Consider the following 19193-nt stretch of genomic DNA (forward strand, 5'->3'; position numbering starts at 1 on the left):
TGTGCTTGTGTGCCAAAATTTCTTGCTGCTCCATTATAGCACAATGCATTGAAACAGACTATCTTGATTTACTGTGTGTTACTGCACCGACAACTTTAAAATGAATAACACTGTATCAGTATATCCTCCACTGTTGTAGTTTCTATCTTTGGCTACAAGGTTTTGCATGCTTGGATCAAATCCAGGCTCTCTCTAGCTGTGTTTGTACCTTGTAATTTGTTGGTTGGTTTATTTTTTACTCAATTCCTGATCATGTCTGCTAAATTCTGAAACTATAGAAGCCACAAATCTGGTTTAGGGCCTTTTATACTGATACAACGAAACCTGCCAATTTAGATAGCATTGATACTTCTGTGGGTGATTCTACCCTTATTGTGTTCCAGGTCCCTGCTTATAAAACCTCTGAGTCAGTCTTCAATTAATGAGCAAGCAAATTACTCCACAGACACAATGGAAGAACTTAGGTACTTAAATGCATCACAAATCATACTTTATTCATTTACTATGAGGCTAACTGTACAACAGTTTACTTTTAATTATCCTACACTACTAGTAAATGTACCATAATGCTGTTTGTAAAAATAATGAAGCCAAGACTTCTCCCCACTACGCTACTACAAAATCTTTCCTGAGAACATAAGAATGGCCGTACCGGGTCAGACCAAAGGTCCATCTAGCCCAGTATCTGTCTACCGACAGTGGCCAATGCCAGGTGCCCCAGAGGGAGTGAACCTAACAGGCAATGATCAAGTGATCTCTCTCCTGCCATCCATCTCCATCCTCTGACGAACAGAGACTAGGGACACCATTCTTACCCATCCTAGCTAATAGCCATTTATGGACTTAGCCACCATGAATTTATCCAGTCCCCTTTTAAACATTGTTATAGTCCTAGCCTTCACAACCTCCTCAGGTAAGGAGTTCCACAAGTTGACTGTGCGCTGCGTGAAGAACTTCCTTTTATTTGTTTTAAACCTGCTGCCTATTAATTTCATTTGGTGACCCCTAGTTCTTGTATTATGGGAATAAGTAAATAACTTTTCCTTATCCACTTTCTCAACATCACTCATGATTTTATATACCTCTATCATATCCCCCCTTAGTCTTCTCTTTTCCAAGCTGAAGAGCCCTGGCCTCTTTAATCTTTCCTCGTATGGGACCCTCTCCAAACCCCTAATCATTTTAGTTGCCCTTTTCTGAACCTTTTCTAGTGCTAGAATATCTTTTTTGAGGTGAGGAGACCACATCTGTACACAGTATTCGAGATGTGGGCGTACCATGGATTTATATAAGGGCAATAATATATTCTCAGTCTTATTCTCTACCCCCTTTTTAATGATTCCTAACATCCTGTTTGCTTTTTTGACCACCTCTGCACACTGCGTGGACATCTTCAGAGAACTATCCACGATGACTCCAAGATCTTTTTCCTGACTCGTTGTAGCTAAATTAGCCCCCATCATGTTGTATGTATAGTAGGGGTTATTTTTTCCAATGTGCATTACTTTACATTTATCCACATTAAATTTCATTTGCCTTTTTGTTGCCCAATCACTTAGTTTGTTGCCCAATCATTTGCCTTTTTGTTGCCCAATCACTTAGTGAGATCTTTTTGAAGTTCTTCACAATCTGCTTTGGTCTTAACTATCTTGAGCAGTTTAGTATCATCTGCAAACTTTGCCACCTCACTGTTTACCCCTTTCTCCAGATCATTTATGAATAAATTGAATAGGATTGGTCCTAGGACTGACCCTTGGGGAACACCACTAGTTACCCCTCTCCATTCTGAGAATTTACCATTAATTCCTACCCTTTGTTCCCTGTCCTTTAACCAGTTCTCAATCCATGAAAGGACCTTCCCTTTTATCCCATGACAGCTTAATTTATGTAAGAGCCTTTGGTGAGCGACCTTGCATCCCACTCTTGCATGGAGCAAAGTGTACTTAAAGTGCCTAGTGAATCTCCTCTGTTTAAGCGGAACCTTTCCTGGCACAGAGCTAGCTCAGTCAACCTACTCCACTCTCTCCTGTTGCAGCCTCACCTCTCCACTCAAATAAGAAGGCAAGCAGCATGTTGGGGAGGAGGGACGAGTGAAGGGGATATCTCAGAGGAGACAAGTTGATGTGGCAGAGTTAGATCCCATTATGTCCGATTCTTTGCTGGCTGCATAAGGTCCCAGAGGATTTAACTCACACTGGGGTCAGAAACTTGGGGCAGGCTGCAGGGACCTTCTTTTTGTTCTTTGTCAGAGTGTTTAACACAATGGGGTCCTGGTCCACGACAGGGGCTCCTAGGTGCTATGTTAATACAGATGATAAATAATAATAATAATTAATAAAGGAACTGTGATCAGTTCTCTGACAGCCCCCAGTTCGCTGCACAAGCTCTGTTTAGATGCAGTGGAGAATCAAGCCAACCTGGTTACTTTGGCAGGTTACTTGGGGACATAAAATACTTTCTCTTTTTTAATGATGTAAACTGCGAAATAGAAGAATATGAGCAGATCTAGCCAAAGGTGGCAGCTAGACTGAACTGAAGTTTTACAAGGACAGTTTTCAGTCCTGAATGCTTCCTTCTTTCAAAATCTGTGCTCTGCTGCCATTATTTAAGCCAGAGTCTCAGCAGGAGAGCTAAGGAGCTGGAACTAAGGGAAGCTGTGTTGTGCCTGGCGAGATAATCACGGCTAGACCTTGTGCGAGGCTTTCTCTGTCTTTCTCCCATGTATTCTTTGCATACATTGTACTTTGTGGTTTAATTATATGTTCTGTGCTTGTTGCTCGTGGCTTCCTAAGGGAAAAAAATCTTTGTTTTGTTTAAACAAAGAATAGACAAAACAAAGATTTTGATGTAACTGGAAAAGCTTTGAATACTCATTTAGATGCTAGTAACTCAAATTGATTGGCACCATGTGTCTTTTTAAAATGGGAGCAGCATGGCTAATCACACTGGTGCCATAAATATTCTCTGTACTCTTCTTTGCAAATGCCTGATAGTGATTAAGTGATTTTTAGATGCCTCAGTTTTGGGGGGCTCAAATTGAGATGCCTTACAGGGACGCAATACTCAGAAAGTGCTGAATACCTACCCTCTGAAAACAACCCCTTTAAAGTGTGTCAGGTTGAGGACCCAAAAATCGCTACTTTTGAAAATCCTTCCCTCAGTGCAGCAGTCATTTCACCAGCGGTGATGCTAGGCATAAGCGGAGCAAGCAATTTCTTAGGGCCCCAAGCAGCTGAAGTGGCTCCCAATTAATATCTCCCCCCAAAATACTGTTCATCTGATTTAATGTGGACTTGTTAACAAGTGTATTAGTATGTCTTGGGTTGGTATATCTTTTGGTTTGTGGAAACAATGCAATTAGTATTTTTAGGGAGTGGGTAAGGGATATGGGAAAATTCCTGCTTAGTGCCCCCAAGGGACTAACACTGCCTCTGCATTTCATGACCAGGGATTTTGTGTGCAATAAAAAATCACCTTCTAGCATGTGGACATTTGGCCATGGAAATACAGAATAGGTATCATTAATTTTAAAATATGCTAAAAAAAAGCTTCAGAGCTAAAGAGCAATTTAATTTTGAGGAATTGCTTTGATTTGTTGCTCAAATTGATACATTTGAGATCTGGATTTTCTGTTTTGAGAAAAACACAAAAAAATCCCCCAAAAGTTGCAGGATTAAACTCACCCAATAAGGCCAAATTCAACTCCAGGGGTTCCAGTGGTGGCTTTCTCCAACATCAGTTTTGAAATTGTTCCACAGGGCTCCAGCTGACCACAATGAGCGTGGACACATGCAACCACAGAAAGATCAATCCCAGGCATTTGAGTCCTTTCACATTTATTTTTCAATAAAATTTGAAAAAGTTGTAAGAAATGTTGGGATCAGTCAGCTTGTAAATGCCTTTTGTTACATGTTTGTACAGTGCCTAACAGAGTTGGGGCCTGGTCTATGACTGTCCCTAGGTTCTCCCACAATACAAATGATACATAAGGATAATTGAGATAGATGTGGAGGAAGAGTCATTGCAGTAGCATGATGACACAGATGATTCTTTGTTTCGTCCAAGGCTGGTCCAAGCAGTGAATTCCAGTCATAACCAGAATGTTGTGGGTGATGTACAACTATGTGTCATAACACACCATTGCTCAAAGAACAAACTCATCTCCCATGTTATTCAGTGTATACTACAGAGTAGGCTCCTTGACTAGATCATTTTTAAACGCATGGCAGACCAGTGTCAGCGTGCTGTGTAGCTCTTGCCTTGGGGCATTGCAAATTCAGTGTCTGCTCTGGAGGAATGTTTGATTGATATTACCAGCTGGATGTGTCAGCTACTTCCTCCTCAACCCTGGGAAAGCAGCAGTATAGCTGGAGCGATAGGGATTGTTGATATGAGGGGGCTCTGGGTGAAGGCAATGGGCAAAGTTAAGAATGTTTAGTATCACTATGGTCTGTCCCATCTCCAGGAAAAGGAATATGTCAAATATACTTTGGAGGCTTCCCCCTTCATTTGCACAACTTTTTTGGGTCTCACTCTTATATATCATGTGAAACCCCACAACAGCAACAGACGTCTCTCTGATCATGAGGCTACATTCCCTTTTAGTATGATTTTCTGCATGTTTATTCATAGTGTGAAGTATGTCAGAATACAGCAGATGTTTGATCATTTCTTGGGATGTGATCATGCTATACCCATCTTCCACTTGGCTACCTGTAAAATGATGCACTGATTTTTAAGGTCACACTCCTGGCGTGTGTGTGTGTGTGTGTTTGTTTTTATTTATTTATTTATTTATTCTAAGAGGAGGATTAGGAGACAAGGCTGGAAGTCAGACTTAACCTAATGCAGCATGCACCACAGCTGTCCTTGTCCATTTGATAACTGGATACTTTAAACTGGCCTTTAATCGGAACGTAGACCTTGCTCTACAGGCATGGAGCACTGGCCTCATTTTCAGTTCCAGAGTGCTGATAAATTCAAAACCTTTCCTCTGTTCTTGCTCTTTGACTTCATCCTTCTCTCTTTGACTGAAACACATCCTTCATCAAGTACTGCTTCTTTTGAGAGAGAAAGAGAGAGATGGTAGTGATCCCTATTTTGGTAGCCTAACATTCAGGGGTGAAAGTGGGCCGCCAGGATAGGCAAAAGGGACAACAATGCAGTGCTTTAATGTCATTGCCACTTTTGCCCCTTCCCCCTGCCCCCCCGGGATACCAACAGGGCTCCCGGCTGCCACCGCCGCTATTGTGGCAGAGGCCAGAACCCTGGACCCTTTTAAATCACTGCCAGAGCCCCAGGTGGCAGAGGCCAGGAAGCACGGATGGGCTGGCAGGGGGAAGTTGACCCCCCCCCCAACCCCACCCCTTCCACCCGAGGCCCCACCCCTTCCGTCCCGTACCAGTAAGAATTTAATATTACTTTCACCCCTGCTAATACTTCCCATTATGAAAGATTCTTGCAACTTTTTATGAACATCTCCTTTGTTTTCAGCAGGACTTTGACATTCAGCAGGAAGAAAGCCCCAGCAAAGTTACTTTTCTTTGACCCATAAGACTCCATCCAGGCTTAGCTGAATTAAAAAATGGTTAAAAATTACCATTTCCCTTCTCTCTCTTGGGTTTCTCAGGAAAATTTTGTTAGTGCACCAAAATAAATAAATAGGAGCATTCTAAGAAGCCAGGTCCACGCCACCATCAAAGCAGCAGCAGCAGTAATAACAGTATAACACTGAACTTGGAACACGTGCAAGCTGCAGAAACAGCTGTTGCAACAGTTTGAGGGATGGAATGGGTGAGAGCTTAGACAGGCTTTTGTCTTCCCAACCAGAGCCCGTGACCCAGTGCATGGCTCCAACATCTTGTCTCCCACTTCTGAGGGTGGGGGTGGGAAGGGGGGAGCAATCACCATCTGGATGCAGTGCATGGCATGAGTGGGCCATTTCTCTAGGATAACAGCTTTCTCCTGCTGACAGCTAATGTACTTAGTCCTTCAGCTAAAATTGTAGTAGTCTGTGCAATGGTGGTCAATGGTCAGGGTGCAAACCCTGCTGATGATGCATGATGCAGAGGTAGTTAGTTGTACAAAAAGTCTTTTTTTTTTTTACTTTTTTCCTTTAAAAATAGGAAATTATATTTAAAATACAACTATGTTAAACATTATTTATTTGTCTGTGCAACCTTAATTCAGTCTGCTTGTTCATATGTATTATGATACAGACCTTAATTACATGATCACAGGTTTCCCTCCTCCAAGACCTCTGCCTCACTCAGTACTGTGTTGGATGCACCAGGGAGCAGAATGGTGGTTTTCAATGTAGATTTTTTTAAAAAAGCAATAAAGTTATATAATGTAAAATATTTGGCTTTAGGGAAGCATATCCAATGTTATCTGAGTGCACATATGTAACCCATGCCGGCTTCGTGTGGTGCTCTGTCCCCCTCTAGTGGCACCTTGCCCAGCTAGCAACTGCTCCAGCCTTAGCTAAGAGCCATGTGACTTTTAGCTCATGCACTAGAGACTCATACACTAAGCTTCAGAGGTCCCAGCTTCAATCTCAACTGCCGACAACCAGGACCTATTAGCATTACACGTAGACTGACAGTAATAAAAAATTAATAATGATACATTGAAGCTAGTGTCTTTAACCACAGGAAATGAGAGTACTTATGAACTTTAAATTAATTAATCTTCACAGTGCCACTGAGAGGTAGGTTAGTGCTGTGTCTCTAAGATTGCAGATGACATTAAATGCAGATCCCCAAGGAAGCTTTGTTCAATAAAATGCATAGAAGTTTTAAGGCAGGAGATGAAAGGTATGCATAGAAGGAAAAATGAATTAGTTCATTCTTTCTTACTTGGCAGATTTAATCTGAATAAGGATTGATCTCCCTGGGCCTGATACTCTTGTATCACTCCAGTTTTACATCACATATGCCTAGCTGCAGAACCCCATGTTGTTTCTGTGAGACTCGATGGAAGCTTAATAAAAGGGTGAAAAGGGACCTAAGTGGTTGAGAGTAATTATTCTGCAGTCTGCAGTTGGGCACATGGCTAATTACTTGCTAGAAACAGTTTAGAGTTCACTAAGCACTTTGGTATCTATGGATATGTAATTAATACAAAATGCCATTTTAAATCAACCTCAGCTGCTTACTTTAGACACTGACAGAGTCAGCCTTCACTGCTCTGGTAAATTCAGCTTTCTTTAGAAATGTCTTTTAATTTCCCATAGACAATCTCTTAATTTTAAAAGGAGATGAAATCCCTTAAAGGGATTCATGAAATGGATCAGTTGTGCAGAAAGAAATTCTTGTTCCGACTTGTAAGCTCTTTATTCAATGTATCACAGAGTGTTTTGTTTTATTTACAGGCGGGGGGGGTGGGGGGAGGCTGGTGAACAGAGAATTGACATTATTTGTGATTCCATTATTGTTTCATACTAAAAATCAAAGCACATAAAAGTGGAAGCTGCATGCCCAAGACAAGAAAATAATTCTAAAGTTGGGGAGCTTGGTCCTGTGGCTAAAGTACTGCACTGAGATTCAGGAGACTTGGATTCAATTTGTGGCTGTGCCACAGATTTCCTGTCTGAACTTGGGCAAGCCACTAGCTTTCTTTCAGTTCCCCATCTACAAATGTGGAAAACTATACTGCCTTTCTCCCACCCTTTGTCTGAAATGACTATTTAGATTGGAAGCTGTTCTGGGCAGAAACTCTCTATTGCTATGTTTGTACAGTGCCTGACACAATGGGGCTTAGTCTCAGTTGGGGCCAGTTGGTGCTACTGTAATACATACAGTAATCACAGCAATGAGAGGTAGGAATCACATTGCACTTACTGTTTCTAAGCCCTTCTTTCTCAGCATGGTGCATTCTCAGTAGGCAGTTGCTAGTTCTGTGTCAAATTAAAACAGCCTTCCTTTTACCCAAATGCTGTTGTCGGAGAAAAACTCAGTTCTCACTTTTTGTTTGGGTGCAGCAGAGTCAGATACTTTATTCTGTTTAGCAGCTACAGCAGGGAGAGAGTGCACTAGGACATAGGGTCTCCCCTTCCTAGACAGGTCTCTCAACAGGTAAACAATTACAGTAAGCATTTATACTTTTGTTACAGACAATAATAAGCAACAGCTGCATTTTGTTTATACATAGGTCATCCTGATAGCTTGTTTTTCTCACTAAAGAGACTCCAGTCTACATATTTTGCTATCAGTGCAAGGTCACAACAACTTCTCACACAGTTTTTTCCACTCGCCTCAGACAATCCTCGCTTCTACAAATCTCGCGTTATTAGGGTTACAGCTAGCCTGACTCTTGCTAACAGAGACTGACATGCATTAAGATCCCCTACAAATCCCTGTCAGTTCTTTCTGTACTTCCACACTATAATTATTTTGTTCATAATTTTGCTAATAATCTAGCATTTCACTATCACAATTTTTTGTAGACGCAGGGTGTTAGCCATATCCGATGGAATTGAACATATTGGGAATCTCCGCTGGGATCTGGCATTGTGTCTCCTCGCTGCTTGGACTATCTGCTACTTTTGCATTTGGAAAGGAACAAAGTCAACTGGAAAGGTAAGACTGAAAATGCTCTGTGTCCTCTGAGGCACTACAGGACTTGCAGTCTCAGAATACATGTGAAAACTAAGGGTAGTTAGCTTGGAGAGGAGGAAAGTGAGAAGACTTTCCTACTCTGAAAAGGAAACCTGTAAATGTGTGGGGCTTGATTCTCTTACCCTGCGCTGTGTGATGTCATTTACACCTGTGCAAAGTGGGTGTAAAATGCTATCAAATCAGAACAGTAGTGTCACAGGGTAGCTGGCCCTATAAGGAGAGAGGGATCTCAGTCTACCTGTGACAAATATAACTCACCTTCCCAGGTGAGGCAAATGAAAGTCATGTGACCATTGAGTCAGGTGACCCAATCAGGCCTGTAGTAGATAAGGAAGAGACCTGGAGAGAAAAGATGCTGTAGATGGTTGCTGGCAGATGTAAACATTGCAGAGAGTGAGACGGCTCCTGCAGATCCCTGAATCAGCAAGGTGAAGACACCAGTGGGGAAGGATGCCTGTGGAGAAGGCAAAGAAGGCCAAACTCCAGGCTCAGAAGTGCTGGGAGAATAGGAAGATGAATATCAGGGTGGAGGGGCTATGCCCATCATGAGACTGGGGTGAAAGACTTTGTTTTTCAGTTTATTTTATGTTACTAGCTCAAACCCCCAAAAGGGAGGTGTTATTGGATACATGCCTTTGTGGAAATTACTGAGGAGTGTGAGTGAAAGGGAAATGTAGGCGGGGCACCACAGAACCACCCCAGGCCATGCTGGGGCACTCAGGAGGCGGCCGACCCCGTTTCAGGGAGCATTTTACATCCACCCTGCACTCTACACAAGGTGCAGGCAATGGAGAATCAGGTCCCTTGCATTTTGCCAGTTCTATTTTGGGTGAGAAAGTACAAGTTATGTTTTCTCCTGAACATTGTATTCCATATCAGACTATATAGGTCTTTGCTGCATTAAATTCACAGATGAGACCAATGCCAAATTCTGAACCTCAGTTGCAAGGCTTGGGTGAATTTTAATAGGGGGATGGACACATAGCATCCAAGATGTGAATTTGGTCTTAAATTGGAAGGTGTTGCAAGCATCAGTGATGACAGGGAAATAAAACAAAGACACCTAAAGAATTTAGAAACATAGGCAGCGTATAACAAAATTGAATTCATCTGGAAAAGTGAAAACTGACACCTCTGGAAATAACAATCCCCAAGACAGATATCAAGTGGGAAGAAGAAATGTTGAAAGCAGTCATACTGGAAAAGACCGAAGGGTGATGATGGGTAACCAATTAGATGAGAACTTGTGATACCATATTGTGCCTTAAAAGCCAGAACAAGCCTCTGCTAAATATGCAACAGAGGCATCGCTTCACAGACTAGGGAAGCCATCTGGTGCTGGTGAGATTGCACATGGAATAATGCATAGAGTACTTCAGTATCAGAAAGATATTGAGGAACGGGAGAGGATTCATAGAAAGAAGACAAAACTATTAAGGGTCTGGAAGGCCTGGCTTTAGAGGGAAGATGAAAAGAACTGAACTAAAAGTGTGGAGAGGTGGTGGTGGGGATTGGAGGGAGTGGGGGGGTGAGAGGGCGGAGGGAGGAATGAAGCAATAAATGTCCACCTGTATTTGAAGCATGTACACCAAGAGATACAGGAATGGTTTAGGGGGCACAATGAATGGGGTGCAATTGAGCAAAAGTGAGTTTAAGTTGATTGTCAAGAAAAATGTCCAGTTAATCAGTTCTATTGGATTGCAGAGTAATCACCCTGTAGGGAGGTGGTGAAAGCTCTATTAGTGGAGAGTTACTTTGTATGACTATGCAAAACGCTTTTGATTATACTATAGGGAACAGGCATGGACTGGCAGGCAGAAGGCTTGGGTGACCTCAAACAGCAGGTCTTTTACATCTCTGCTTTCTATTATTTTTCCTATACGTACCAGGGCATGTTCCTTTAGCTTCCTCTATTTCTTCAGAAATGGATCTCCGACTTAAACTATGAAAATGTTTAGTCTAACTGATAGACAAGAAAGCTGTTTTAATACCGTGGCACATACCAGAGTGCAGTTACAAAGGAAGAAGAAACTCTAATATGTAGAAGGAAGGAATTGTTGTATTTAGGTGACATTTTGATAAGTGTGTTCAGCGTGAGGGTGGCTGCAGGAGAGACATTTTGATGACAGTCTGATGGAACGTAATTTCTTTTCTATTCAGTTGAAATGTTTTGGTGACCAGTTAACTGAGCAAATAGCCAGCCGTTACGAAGATATTCAGAGGTGCGGGGTGTGTGTGAAGGGAATTGAGCATCCAAATCCCCTAGCTGGCTTTAGAAATCTTAGCCTGAAACCAAAAAAAGTTGAAGCTGGTATTCTCTAGGAATTAGGAGGAATTTGGACACCCCGCCCCCCCCCACTACAGAAAGGATGTGGACAAATTGGAGAAAATCCAGCAGAGGGCAATGAAAATGATCAGGGGGCTGGGGCACATGACTTACGAGGAGAGGCTGAGGGAACTGGGCTTGTTTAGTTGGGGATTGGTCCTGCTTTGAGCAGGGGATTGGATTAGATGACCTCCTGAGGTCCCTTCCAACCCTGATAGTCTATGATTCTGTGTTTAGCCTGCAGAAGAGAAGAGTGAGGGGGGATTTGATAGCAGTCTTCAATTACCTGAAGGGGGGGTCCAAAGAGGATGGAGCTTGGCTGTTCTCAGTGGTGGCAGATGACAGAACAAGGAGCAATGGTCTCAAGTTGCAGTGGGGGAGATCTAGGTTGGATATTAGGAAACATTATTTCACTAGGAGGGTGGTGAAGCACTGGAATAGGTTACCGAAGGAGGTGGTGGAATCTCCATCCTTAGAGGTGTTTAAGGCCTGGCTTGACAAAGCCCTGGCTGGGATGATTTAGTTGGTGTTGGTCCTGCTTTGAGCAGGGGGTTGGACTAGATGACCTCCTCAGGTCTCTTCTAACCCTGATATTCTATGATTATATGAAAAGGCTCATTAGAGACTCACAGCACTTTGGTCATGTACAGCATTTTTGTGCTCAAAGAGTAAACAAACAGCTAGGTAGCTGCATATGTATATATATTCAATAATGTAATTAATAATATCAAAAGTCCAGCTCTTGCCTTATGGCAAAACAGTGTCTTTTGTTGCTCTGTTATGATAACAATGGACTGTGTTTTAGGGACTCTTTCCATTTATGCAGCAACAGGTTAGGACTATAATTTCCTCAGGAGTGCTAGGTTTGGGGGCATCTACTGTCTGGCTAATACATCGCTGCCACAGGCAGGTACGTTCTGGTGGCTTTAGGGTGGGTTCAGATCCTCTGTTCCCGAGCGCATTTGCTGTAGTTTGTGGTGCTCGCAGCTACCTGTGAAATGGGCAGTAAGGTACTGTAGGAGACTGCCCACGTAGGAGCCTGTGCTGGCAGAATGTCTGTGGGATGCAGCTCACAGCCAGCACTGCCCCTTTCCCTCCACCGCTGCTGCTCTTACTCGTAATGGAAGTATTTCACCTTATGAGTTCAGATTATCATATCTTAGTTCTGATTAATAATTAGGATCTTTACCAGAGACTCTTTTCCAGTGTCTTCTCTAGGCCAGTGATGCATTTTTGCTCTGTAAGAGGAACTTCCCTTTCTGGGGTGGTTGAAAGATTTCAGCCCTGTGAGAATTGTTCTTTCTTCTGACAGAGGGCTGTGGGAATGCGTATCTTCTCGCTGCCTCCACTGACTCGTTGGCTGAGTTGGTATACCACAATGATGTGTTGCTGTAGGCACTTCATGATAATGCTGTAGATTAGGGATGACAGAGTGGTTTCTGGGTATGTTGCAGTTTTTATACCTATTGTAATGACATTTTAAGTTTCTTTCAAAGATCTTCCATTTTTAGTCATTGATGTCGGCTTGCACATAAATTATGCTCATTTTTATCCAACTGTGCTGGGAAAATTTAGGACACTTCCAAGTTCTGTCACTAATAAGTCATCTCTAAAGCAAAACAAGACTTTTATTTTTTTTAAAAGTACGTCTTAGGTATAGTTTCAGAATGTACAATTCTTTCATACTACCACTCCCTGCCCCCAAGTAGAACACCAGTCGCTTCCCTACCACCATATTTACTAAATATTAGATAACGACATTATGGGCCTGAGTCTCAGCTGGGGTAGATCAGTGGAGCTTCTCTGTCAGCAGAGCTGGGTGGGAACTGGAATTGCCATTCTGCAGTAAAATGCCAACATTTTTTGGGGAAAAAAGATCATTCTGAATTAGAACAAAATAATGCTGAAATTTCAAAATTTCCCATAAGATGAAAATTCCCCCAAAAATCCGTTTGGGACCATTGAAACATTTTGATTCATTTTGATGTTTATATTATATTAATATATTATATCTAATACTTATGAATTAGATCTGGTTGGAACATTTTTTATAAAATATGCTGCTTCATCAAAGTTGAAATATCTCAGGGAGATGTATCAGTTTCAACAAAGTTTTCAAGAGGAGGATTTTTGAGGTTCAGGATGGACTCTCTGGTTGTGGAGAGAAAGGGAGAAGGACTGAGACGGTGAAAACCTACCTTTTGGATTAAAAAAAATCATATTTTTACATAATTCTGTTTCATAAAAATGTTCAAAAGGTTTTACTTGTGTTTCATATGGAACAAAAACAAATTCTGAAACCTTGAAATTTGTCACAAAAAGGAACTGTCATCCTCTGGACAGCTGTAATATAAAGATATTAAAATATTTATGTTAATATTACATTATAAAAGTCAAAATGATAAAGTTGAAATGAAACATTTGCAACATTCTTGAAACTAAACATCTTGACTTTTTCCCATTCAAAATTTAATTAAAATAGCAACATTCCTACAAAACATTTCTATTTTGATGAAACTACAGTTTTAATGGGAAAACTGTTGAAAACTTTTCAACCAGCTATGATTGACATCAACGGAGCTATGTCTCTTTACCCTCACTGAGGATCTGGCTCATCGATAATTTACCTTTAGATCAGCTTGCTGTTATTTGACTACTTGCTTACATACTTTACAGACTAATGCACTGAATAGAGCAAGACCAAAAGGAACTAAAGGTGACAATATAACGAGACATAGAAACATAGGAATTGCCACACTGGGTCAGATCTGACATCTAGCTAGTCCAGTAATCTGTATTCAACAGCGTCCACCACCAGAAGAAAGAACCTGCAGTAGGCAAATGTGGGGTAATCTGCCTTTCAAATTAGGTCTTGCTCTGGTCTCTAAGGAATTTATAGGGATAACAATAATATCCAGAATTATTGTCATTAATGACAACAAACATTTTGGAAAAAATACTACAGCAATCTCAAAGTTAGAGATTGCTGTAGTATTTTTTCCAAAATGTTTGTTGTCATTAATGACAATAATTCTGGATATTCTTGTTATCCCTATAAATTCCTTTTTGAATCTTGATAAGTTCTTGGCCTCAATGGCTTCTTGTGGAGGTGAGTTCCACAGTCTAGTTACATGTTATGAGAAAAAATACCCACTTTAATCAGTTTTGAGTTTCCCACCTTTTAATTTAATTGGATGTTCCTTGCTCTTGTATTATGAGGCAAGGAGATCTGAAGCTTCCAGTCTATCTTCTCTACAGCATTCAATATTTTATGTACTTTTATCGTGTCTCTTTTATTTGTCTCCTTTCTGGTCCTAACTATCCTAAATAAGTTTGTCATCTGCAAATTTTGCTCTGTAGAGACATGTGAGAGAACCATGTTTCTCACTTGAGTCCTAACTTAATCTCTTAGGGCTGGTCTACACTATGCAGTTACATTGGTATAGATATATCTCACAGAGGTGTGAAAAATCCATGCTTCTGAGAGACCTAACTATACTGACCTAACCCCTGGTATAGACAGCACTAGGTTGATGACAGAATTCTTCTGTCAGCCTAGCTTTTGACTCTCAGGGAGATGGATTATGTACAGTGACCAGAGAGCCCCTCCCACTGATGTAAGTAGTGTCTACACTGAAGCACTACAGCTGTGTTGCTGTAGCATTTTAAGTATAGACATACCCTTTGTGAAAGCAAGGCTTTGTCCTTTCTGCTTTAGGCAAGGAGTTGATTGTTAGAATAGTGCTTCCTATCCCTAACACATAGGATTCTGTGAATGCAGCTGGAGAAACTTCAGGGAACCTTACCATTAATAAGACACATTAGTAATAATATATTGCATTGCTAGGGTGTTGACTCATCATACAGCATCTCTGAGATACACTCACTTGGGGTGGGAGGGGTGGGATAAGCAATAGCCATGGGGAGGGATAGTTCAGTGGTTTGAGCATTGGCCTGCTAAAGCCAGGGTTGTGAGCTCAATCCTTGAGGGGGCCACTTAGGGATCTGGGACAAAATTAGTACTTGGTCCTGCTAGTGAAGGCAGGGGGCTGGACTTGATGACCTTTCAAGGTCCCTTCCAGTTCTAGGAGATTGGTATATCTCCAATTATTACCTTTTAGTGTTCAGCCTGCTGCATAACCACGTGGGAAATGAGAAGATTTGGGCAAAGATATTTGGACATACCCATCGTCTTCTAAAACATGCCACCGTTTTTAATGCCCTATAAAGAGCCCCTCTTCTCTATGCTATATGTGAACTTTTAATAAGAAAGGGCAGAAGCAGTGCTGCAAAAATGAATCTGTGGTTCCAGGGATTATTGGTGTCTCAAGCCTGAACCATAGAGCTCTGAGATACCCCTCCAGCTTTGCATTCTTATGTATAATACCCTGTCCTAATATTTGAAAAGCAATAATAGACCGGGAGGAAAAGGATTATTTAAAAGTGAATCTAGTACAACATGGAGCAGTAGGCTTGGATAAAAGGACTCTGTTTAGATGGTGAGGATTAGACACAATTTAGCTATTCAAGTAATTAATGCAATAAGCATCCCTCAGTCACATGCAAGATCAGTTTATGGAATCTTGTAGAATCTTTCCTGCTTGCAGCAAGGAGCCAAGATAGATGAGCCGTTTGATCTCTAGCAACTAGTCCTTGCAATAGTTCTGATGAAACCTGATGGCCTGATCCAAAGTCTATTGAAGGCTCCCATTGATATTAATGGCCTTCAGATCAGGCAGTACTAGAGCTACTTATCCCAGAAGACAAGGCTTTGATCATGGAGGATCTTTGTTGCAGATATTAATACTGTATCAATTTGCTTGTTATCGGGTTGGCTAATGGCTCAGTTTTTGCTTTTGGTTTATGATTGATCATTTTAATTACTGGACTCACCAATGAAAAGGCAATAAACCATGTCATCAGATAAATACTAAATTGCTAAAAGCAAACAACCAATACGCCCCTGCCCTCCACAGAGCAGTAAATAAATTCATTAAAATCTAGTATTCGTTCCAATTTGCTCTCTTGATGTGCTTCATAGAGCAAATTGGGATATGATTGACACAGTCCATTATGATATGTGTTAATGGTGCTTGTCTGGAGAAATCTTGATGGTGGGTGGAAAACTGCTTTTGGGCAGAGAAACCTTTTTTAATGAGTTTTAAAAGAACAAAAACATATCATCTGTCTGCAAAATTATGGGTTGTACTTTTGCCACGTATGATTTAGCAAAGAGTCAAAATTTTCCAGTGTTAAGTGTTAAATTAAAAATGTATTATCGTGTAACACTGAGATCAGAGGGTGAGTTAATGCTCTCAATGCACAATACTCACATAACCACCGGGATTATGACTCATGAGTTTGGATGAATGGAATGATTCAGATCAAATAAGATACCACCTCTCCCATTCCTTTGCCCAAAACTTGAATCAAACCCAAATGGAAAACTATCCTCCTTTGGTTCTCAGTTCCCCTACACCTCTATGTTCTGACCAGGACTGGAACTGGCAAAGTGCAGTACTTTGTGAAAACCTCTTAGGGAATTTCAGGGACCAGCTGGAAGATACAGAAATCTCCCAAAAGAGCTTGTTCCTATGAGTTCATCAGCCCTGTTTTATATATTGGAGTGGTTTGAATAACCATCTTAACATTTAGCTGCTTTTCCAGACTGAACTTAAGCTGAGGACCTTTTGAGGTTCTCTCACCGCTTGTTTTGAGTTCCCTGATATTAAACACTACCTTAATCAATGCAGTGGTGCGATCATCCACCATAACAAATAGAAGAAAGAGGCAGTAGATTACAAAAATTGTGCGGGGGGGGGGGGGGCTGACTCTGAGGGACTAAAGACAGGGCAGGGAAAATCAGCTGTTCACCAGGCAGCAAATGTCTACAAGAAAAACCTTCATCATCAACATTGGTGAAACATAATGCTTCCTGTGAGATTCCTATGTTACTGTATACAATTGATGCACTCAGGTACTTAGTGATGGGAGCCAGATAACAGCTAAGTAGATAAGATCTTCACATTACCATGGAACGTGTGAGTGGATTGATTAAGAAAGTCCCATGAGTCAAAACATGGAATAATAGACTAGATCATTATTACACAAATATCTTCTCATTAAATATGTATGACACTTTTTCCTAATTATCATTAGTTACTTTCCTATTTTGTATTGCAGTTCTAAAAAGGATCCTGCTTGGTTAACATAATTGTTTGCAACTCATTTTAATAAGATCCCTTAGAGGGTTACTCTGCAGTGCACTTACCACACAAAAACTTAAGGACAGGAGAACTGCTGAATTGTTTATTTTTGACCTTTATTAGCCATTTTTGTATTCTACTTCCTACCATGGCATTATTGAAAAAGGTATAGAAACCTTAACAGGGCAAAAGACTTCCTTGTCCCTAAAGGAACTATGTTACAATTTTACCTACATTAAGAAAATTGGTTATTGGGTTGCATAGGTGTAAGTAAGGGCAGAATTTGGCATTTTTTCCTTAAAGTGCAGACTTTTCCTACTGTTTTCTATATGCATAAATATCTAAACCTGTGGCATTCAGCTCAGTTCTCCTGGAGCAGCTCCTCAGATTAAATGGCTGTGACTGGAGCTTGTCATGTTCTACCTGACTGGGTTTGGCAAACTTGGTTTGAGTCAATAAAACTTCCCAATGGCACCTGGTTTGGGGGGGTTGTCACAACATGAAGCTCAGATAAGGGTAAAGATTCACAAATCCCTTAAGTGGGCTTGTTTGAATTAATGGTTTCAGGTCAGACTTGGTGAAATTCACACTTTCTAGCAGCCAGATTACTGCACTTTTATTCAGGCTGAATAATACCTTACTCCTCAAGAAGTCCCACTGATCAGTATGATCTGGTCCTAGCTAGATTTTCAGTCCAGGGTAACAGACCCAACAGACCTAGATAGTTAAGATCCATACTTGATGAGCATCTGAGCTTTCGAGTGCTTATCCCAATAAGTTAAATGCCAAACCTTTAAAGCTCACTAGGAAAATGAAGTTGAAACTCCACTAGATCTGGTTAAAGTTTTATTTTCTTGTCAGGGGAAATCCATGAATTTAGACGAGCAGTTTCTGTCAACTTTCAAAGGCAATATTTAAGCTGTCAAACTCAGCACTGGCTGAGTATAAAGCCGTCCTTAGCTACAGAAGTCAACAAATTCCTTCCAGTCCTCTCCCCTTCCTCACTCACAAGCACAGCTGGGTAGTGTGAGGTGATTTATGGGCGTCTTTCTGTTCCTCCTGTCAAATTATTTGATTATCCATGTTGGACGAGTAGAACAGAGGACACAGTGCTAGAGAAAGAAAAATCATTTTCTTTTGTCTCTCCTTTTGCTTTACTTTTTCAAAGAAGTGACATTGTTTTCAGAGGCAAATGTGACATTTTTCATTTCTTGTACTAGGCATTCAGCACTGGAGGATCTGAAAGCTTAGCTTTCACATAGTTTCCACCTGCTATTCCCTAGGGCTCAGATCTTGAAATGGGTCTCCCTGGACAGAATCTAGCTCTGTATTAGTGTTCTTTTAAGGAACAGCCCTCATGCAGCTTCCCACCACACATGGGAGAACGCCCACTATTACATCCCTTTATGTTGTCCAGCATACTCCCTATTTGCATTCTGATCTCATTCTATGTGCCAGTTAGGGCCATAGCTCCATCGTGTCAGCACCTTGTCTAGGGTGCTATGCTTGGAGTGGGCTGTGCAAGGAAAGGAAGGTGCCTTTGTACCTTCTCCCCAACTGTATGTATACCTGTATAAGGCCATGATCTGGCCCCTAATTTACTGCAGGGGACTGAATCCTCTTAAATTGGGCACAGGGCTATGTTGGTCCCATTAGAAAGGTTGGCAGCAGACTGCGGTGACTTTACTCTGCCCCATATTTTAGTGTCTTTGAAATTGTTGACTATGATATCCTACTGTGCAGAAAGGCTTTTGTTTTGAGACTACAGTGACCCAGTTCTGATCTCACATTAGCTTTACATTGCTCTGACTCCATTGACTTCAGTGGAGTGACTGCTGATTTATAATTGTGTATGAGAGACCAGAATACAGCCAAAGCAAGAAGAAAATTGAAAAGTTGATACAAATTTGCTAGGGATTGGAGCATAGTATTTAACTAACCTCTGTGCACTGCCTTCCGCTGAGTCTAATATCCACTAGGCTCTCCCTGAAGACTCCTAGCAACATATCTCGTGTGTGCCAAAACATAAAGTTCAGAAATAGC

General features: G+C 41.2%; 1 protein-coding gene across 4 annotated transcripts in view; it reads left to right on the plus strand.

The window, feature by feature from the left end:
- Nucleotides 1-19193, plus strand: part of SLC6A11 (solute carrier family 6 member 11) — a 220377-nt gene that overhangs the window by 76410 nt on the left and 124774 nt on the right. For all 4 annotated transcript variants that reach the window (XM_039481696.1, XM_039481698.1, XM_039481697.1 and 1 more), the window contains exon 6: nucleotides 8447-8579. In XM_039481696.1, coding sequence (XP_039337630.1) covers nucleotides 8447-8579 — 133 coding nt within the window. The remainder of the gene's footprint in view (nucleotides 1-8446; nucleotides 8580-19193) is intronic.

The sequence above is a fragment of the Mauremys reevesii genome, linkage group 7, assembly GCF_016161935.1.
Source record: "Mauremys reevesii isolate NIE-2019 linkage group 7, ASM1616193v1, whole genome shotgun sequence".
Taxonomy (NCBI): Eukaryota; Metazoa; Chordata; order Testudines; family Geoemydidae; genus Mauremys; species Mauremys reevesii.